This window comes from Camellia sinensis, chromosome 4 (assembly GCF_055761805.1).
Source record: "Camellia sinensis isolate YWXY chromosome 4, ASM5576180v1, whole genome shotgun sequence".
In the NCBI taxonomy this organism is placed as follows: Eukaryota; Viridiplantae; Streptophyta; class Magnoliopsida; order Ericales; family Theaceae; genus Camellia; species Camellia sinensis.
The window spans coordinates 8,951,808-8,958,162 of NC_138964.1; the positions used below are offsets into that span (position 1 = coordinate 8,951,808).

The following is a 6,355-nucleotide window of genomic DNA, read 5'->3' on the forward strand; positions in this document are numbered from 1 at the left end:
AAAAAAAATAGTCAATATAAATATTATACTTTAAGTTAAAAAATGTGGCTAGTAATTATGTTTACATAAATTTACTATAGTTTTAATTTCAAATTTTTAAAAAATATATATATATATATATATATTAAAAGCATTTTATTTAGTTGGTACCAAATAGAATTTTCTTAGCAAAAAGAAAAGTTATAAAATTTTGTTACAAATTTTTAAATGTCTATTGTTAAACATTCTATTCTACTTACTTGTTTGTTTGTTTGCTTATTTTGAGAGTTTTGATCTTTGATCTTGGCGCTACATTTATCGTATTATTTTATTTATTTTTCTTCTCCTTGCCTGATTTTCACATGATACTTCTTTTATAGTGCATTTTCGAATGTATTAGTGAAAACACCACACTTAAAATGCACAAAATTACAATACATAGAAGGGAAAAAAAAAAAAAAAAGGTAAATCATTGTCCAAAACTAAAGCTACTTTAACAAAAAAATAAAAAATAAAAACAAAAATGAAATTGTTTGAAATAGAAAATGATTTATTTATTTATTAATTAATTTTTTAAAATAAACTTTTTAAAAAAGAAAACTATATTAAAAAAAATACAAAAATCAAACATAAAATATAATACAAAAAAATAAATAAATTATAGGATTTTCAAGAAGTGAGACTTACAAACAAATTTTGTAAAATCTTATCTATACATATGCTTTTTGTGTATATTTTTTTGTACTTTTAATCCCGAGAATAACATTGAAATATTTTACACTTCTTGCATTAGATCCACCTAATAGTTTTAGCAAACAGAGATTTAATAAATTTCATAACACAAAACACGAACAATTGTGAGACAAAGTATCTAAAAGAATAAAAGCAACGTTCAATGATGATGTAGAAGCACACCTGACATTTTAATTGGAGGTATAACCAGATAAACGCCATAGAAGAGGAAGACAACATTTATTTTTTATCACAATAATTACATAACTCAATATATATTTTAATGTTTCTCACTCTTCCACGCGTCCAATTTTCCATCAATATTAGAATGAATGCATGAATAAAAACAAAAAAAACAAAAAAAAAAAAAAACATTTAAGAAAACAAAGAGATGTGGTTTGGGACATTTCAATTGTTGAATTCTATTAATTAATATTTATTAGGTTTTAATGGTCGGACTTCTAATATTTGTTAGCCATTAAAATTGAATTATTTGGTTTCATCTATATTCACTTGATAATTTGATAATGGACATGTGTCAAACCTTTACACAAATACTTAATACAATTTTTTGAGCATTTTTAATGAAATGCAGAGTGTAATTTTTTTTCCCTTTTTTTTTTTTTTTGCAACCTGTAACTTTTTTAATTACAATTTATATTTGTTTTAGATATTTTTTTAATATACAAATTATTTTTTACAGTGTAATTTTTTTTAAACCATTGTAACCTGTTATTTTTTAATAAGAATTTACATTTATTTTAGATATTTTTTAATATAGAAATTAAATTTTTTAGTTTTAATGAAATGCACAGTATAATTTTTTATTTTTTTTACAATTACAACATGTTATTTTTTAATAAAAATTTATATTTATTTTAGATATTTTTTAAATATAAAAAATTATTTTTTTTAAGATTTTAATGAAATGCAGAGTGTAATATTTTTTCTTTTTTTTTTCCAATTGCAACATGTTATTTTTTAATAAGAATTATATTTGTTTTAAATATTTTTATAATATACAAATTATTTTTTACAATGTAATTTTTTTTTTCACAATTACAACGTATTATTTTTTAATAAAAATTTATATTTGTTTAAATTTTTTTTAATATATAAATTATTTTTTTTAATTTTTATAAAATAATTTAAAATCTCGTCGCTAATCATAGTAAATATGATAAGTTGAAAATGGTAAGATAAGAAGTATGAAAGACGTAAAAAAAAAAAAAAAAAAAAAAAAAGCTTATAAGTTGAAAAAAATTAATAAATACTGAGATTTTTATTTTAAATCAAAAAATTAAAAAAATAAGATTAAAATATTAAAACTCTGATAAAACTTATGGGTTAGAAATTTTTTTTTTATTATATAATATGCAGATAAATATAGAGATAGATATACACTAATTGGTGTTATTTCCTGCCTAACAAATCACTGCGGCCGAAATTCCTTACGTGCACCAACTATCCAATTCCACGTGTCCTGCATAAGTCGGTCCAATACACAATATAAATACACAGATCTCCATCCGTATAGACACGGTGTGTATAGTCTTATTAGTCTTTGAGGATAAGATGAAGAGGCCTACCAATTCAATGAAAAGAGGGAGAAGAGACGGAATAGATAACGGACGTTACAAGGGGGTGAGGATGAGAAAATGGGGGAAGTGGGTGGCGGCGGTCCGGCAGCCCAACAGCCGTGACAGGATCTGGTTGGGATCATACGAGACGGCGGAGGAGGCCGCCAGGGCCTATGACGCCGCCGCCTTCTGCTTACGTGGCCAGGCGGCGATGCTCAATTTCCCTCACTATCCGCCGGAGATTCCCTCTGCTTCTGATCTCTCGCCGCCGGAGATTCAGGCTGTTGCTTCCAGGCACGCTCGTAGAGTTCCGGCAGCAGCAGCGGCGGCGATGCCTGCCACGGCTGATGCGGCCAGGAGACCGACGGCGGTGGATGAGGTGGCGACGTCATTTTGGGAACTGTCGGAACATTTTGGTGGTGGTGGTGGTTATTTGTGATGATTTTTCTAGGACGATAAAGTAGAGGCATTAACCACAGAACTCTTCATCTTTTGTAATGGGGTAGGTGTTTGTTTGGCATCTAATTATTTTTAATGATCTTTTTTTTTAAAATTATATTTATTTATTTTTTTCTTTTTATGAGAGAAATTATCTAGTCCACGAAGAATCTGTTCATGCATTCAACCAATGAAATCTTATAATTTATTCACCATCTCGTTATTAGGATTATGTATTTATTAAAGGATAAATTATTAATAAATAATTTTATATGTACTAATTAGTATACACACTAGTGTACTAATAAATGATGTGGTATGATTTTAGAGATTTTGAGTATTTGTAATTTGTATAATAAAAAGGATCATTAATGATATCATAACATTAGTTGGTATACTAGTGTGTACAATAATTAGTGCATGTAGCATCACCGATTATTAATAGATCTTATTTTTAGAATTTATTACCCATTAAGTGATAAATTTATTAGATAAATAAATTTAATTAATATGACTGATTGGTAAGTATCTATTTATTTAACTTCTTATTATTGGTTATACACACAGTGGATATGAAATTACTTCTTAGATAAATTAATTTAAAAAGTAAAAAATTTTAAATTTTAATTATTAAGATAAATAAAAGTCAAATATTTTTTTTTTGAATTTTTTTCCTTTTGAAATTTTTTTCCAATGAACTTTTACATTTGGCTTAGTCAGTAAAAATTATTATAAAAAAATTAGCAAAAAAATCACTAAAAGGCCAATACCAAACACCATTTTTTTTTTTATACATAAATAAAGGAATGGTGTTAAATTTATTGTGTGATAAATTTTTATTTTTATTAATAAATTTATAGTGATAAATTTATGAAAAATTTATCCCTAAATCTCATATGGGAAAAAATTGATTCATTTAGTCCTAAGAGTTTTTTTATAAACCAATTAGTCTTTTTGTTTTGGAAAGTTGGATTTGGTTCCATATGATTTTAAAAATGTGTTTGCTAACGTTTACGTTTTCAGTTTATATTTACAAAAATTTTATAAATTGGTTTTTGTTTATTTTTTGTTTATTTTTAGAAAAACATTAACTACAAACGTGTTTGGTAATTGACAAAATGTTTAAAAAAATTTAAAAATATAAAAAAAAAGTGAGAAATGACAAGTGGTGGCAAGTGGCGGCAGAAGATGGTGGTGGAAAGTGGTGAAGGTGGGTGGTGGGTGGCTGGTGGTGGCGGGTGGGTGGGGGTGTGGTGGGTGGGTGACGGTGGCGGGTGGTAGGTGGTAGCGAGTGGGTGGTGGCTGGTGGTGGTGGTGGTGGTGGTGGTGGGTGAGTGGGTGACGGTGGCGGGTGGTGGGTGGTAGCGAGTGGGCGGTGGTAGCGGGTGGTAGGTGGTGGTGGTAGGTGGCTGGCAGATGGCGGGTGGTGGTGGGTGGTGGGTAGTGATGGTGGGTGACGGTGGTGGGTAGTGAGTGGTAGCGAGTGGGTGGTGGTGGTGGTGGGTGGTGGGTGGTGGTGGCAGGTGGGTGGCGGATAGTGGGTGGTATCGGGTAGGTGGCGGGTGGTGGTGGTGGTGGGTGGGTGGGTGACAGTGGTGGGTGGTAGGTGGTAGCGAGTGGGTGGTGGTGGCAGGTGGGTGGCAGGTGGCTAGTGGTGGTGGGTGGCTGGTGGTGACAGGTGGTAGATGGTGGTGGCAGGTGGGTGGTGAGTGGTGGTGGCAAGTAAGCGGCGGGTGGTGGTGGATGGTAGTAGCGGGTGGCGGGTGGATGGCAGGTGGGTAGTGGGGTGTGTGGTGGTGGTGGTGGCGAGGGGTGGGTGGTGGTGGCGAGTGGGTGGCAGGGGGGTGGTGGCTGGTGGGTGGTGGTGGCGGGTAGTGGTCGCAGGTGGTGGTGGGGGTGGTGGCGGAAGACAGTGGTGGAAAATGGTAGCGGGTGGTGGCTAGTGTTGGGTGGTAAAAAAAAAAAATTGAAAACTCAAAATGGAAACACATTTTTTGTGTTTTCATTTTTTGGCCAAATTTATAAACTGAGACCACTGATTTATAAATCAAAAATTTTACCAAACAAGTTTTTATTTGAGTTTTTAAAATTTTTGTAAATATAAATAGAAAACTGAAAACGTAAGTGTTACCAAACGGCACCTAAGTGATGCCTTTTTATGATTCATTTTTTATAATTTTCTAATTCATTTTTAGGATAAGAATGGAAAGAAGAGGTGTGAAAGATTCTTTTTGGAGGAATTGTTAGTTGAAATTTTGGTTGTTAAGAGTGAAAAGTTACATTTATGTAGTTGAGAGGAGAATTTATATGTAAATTAGGCCGAGTTGGGCCGTTGTGGGCCTCAGTGCGAGGGATTGAGTAAAAATGCCATAAAGTTACTCCGGTCCCAAAGAGGTTAGCTTGGTCACCATACTAAAACTTGTACTGGTTGTCGCAGTATGGTTAGTTCGGTCTCTACAGTTAGTTTGGTCATGGCATAGGGAGCCGAAGTATACTGAGCCCTCTTTAGGACTTGGTTTTGGGTTAGTTCGGCTTAAACTCTTCTATGGACAGCTCGGTCTTGGCATGTGATGCCGAGGTAGGAGAAAAGCAAGGAAGAGCCGAACTAACAGTTAGATCGGTTACTCCAGTTAGTCTAGCTTGGCAATGTTATTTCGGTCGTATGGTAGTCCGGCCATGGTAAAACCATCTCACTTGGTTTAAGCAGTGAGAGGGGTGTTGAAGGATAAGCATTATCCTTCAGGAGTATAAATCCTAGGAGGACTCTACATGGAGGAGTAAGAGTCCTACTTGGATTGTGCCACACGGAACCTATAAAAGCTCACCAATATCACCTATGGAGAGGTAACACAACTTTGATTCCTGAATACACAGAGCTTTTGTCTACTTGTCTGTTTTGTTGACTTAGGCATCGGAGGGGTTTCCGGCACACGCCCGCCGGTTAGCTCACGTTTGTGTTTTCAGGGAGTAAAGCGACAACATTTGGAGGAACGCAGACTTGATCAACAGGATTATACGAGAAGGTTTATTTCTTTCCCGCACAATTGGCGCCGTCTGTGGGAACTCAGACAAGAACAAAGTCTCTTGATCAAGCTTTTCCTTTTTAGAAGCAATGGCGCACAACGAAGATTTGCCGCAGTCCGCCATCGACGGACAAACACCAGAGGGGGGTGCAAGACGCGAAGGCCTACCTTCTATCCCTCCCATGGCAGACTTAGAGTCATAGCGATAAAATTCCATGAGGGATACAAGGGGGAGGAGGCGGACTAACAGCCCCCGTCACTCTCATTCACGAAATCCTAACAGACAAAGGCGGAGGATTGATCCTCAAGTTCTGGAGGACCGCGTGAAGGAGCAAGATGAATTAATAAGGAAGATGGCGGCGGACTTGGAGACCATGAAGCGCCAGATGACGGGAAAAGGAGTGGCGACAGGAGAGGGGCGCAAAAGCAAGACGCCTCCTCGCCGTTCAGAAGACCATGGAAGGTATTCCACACCATCACAAGCAGAGAGTAGAAGCCTCAGGACAGGCGATACTCAATCTAGAACCTCCAAAACTCGTTACTCCAGGTCTAAGAGAACGAGATCATTGAGGTCTTACACTGAGGGAAGTACCTATCGACCCT

General features: G+C 35.2%; 1 protein-coding gene across 1 annotated transcript; it reads left to right on the forward strand.

Annotated features, from left to right (window-relative positions):
- The first annotated feature begins 2,063 nt into the window (after positions 1-2,063).
- On the forward strand, positions 2,064-2,944 carry LOC114319131 (ethylene-responsive transcription factor ERF016). The gene has a single exon (XM_028266128.2). It carries the CDS (start codon positions 2,287-2,289, stop codon positions 2,728-2,730), a length of 444 nt encoding a protein of 147 aa, XP_028121929.2. The 5' UTR covers positions 2,064-2,286; the 3' UTR covers positions 2,731-2,944.
- Positions 2,945-6,355: the final 3,411 nt, after the last annotated feature.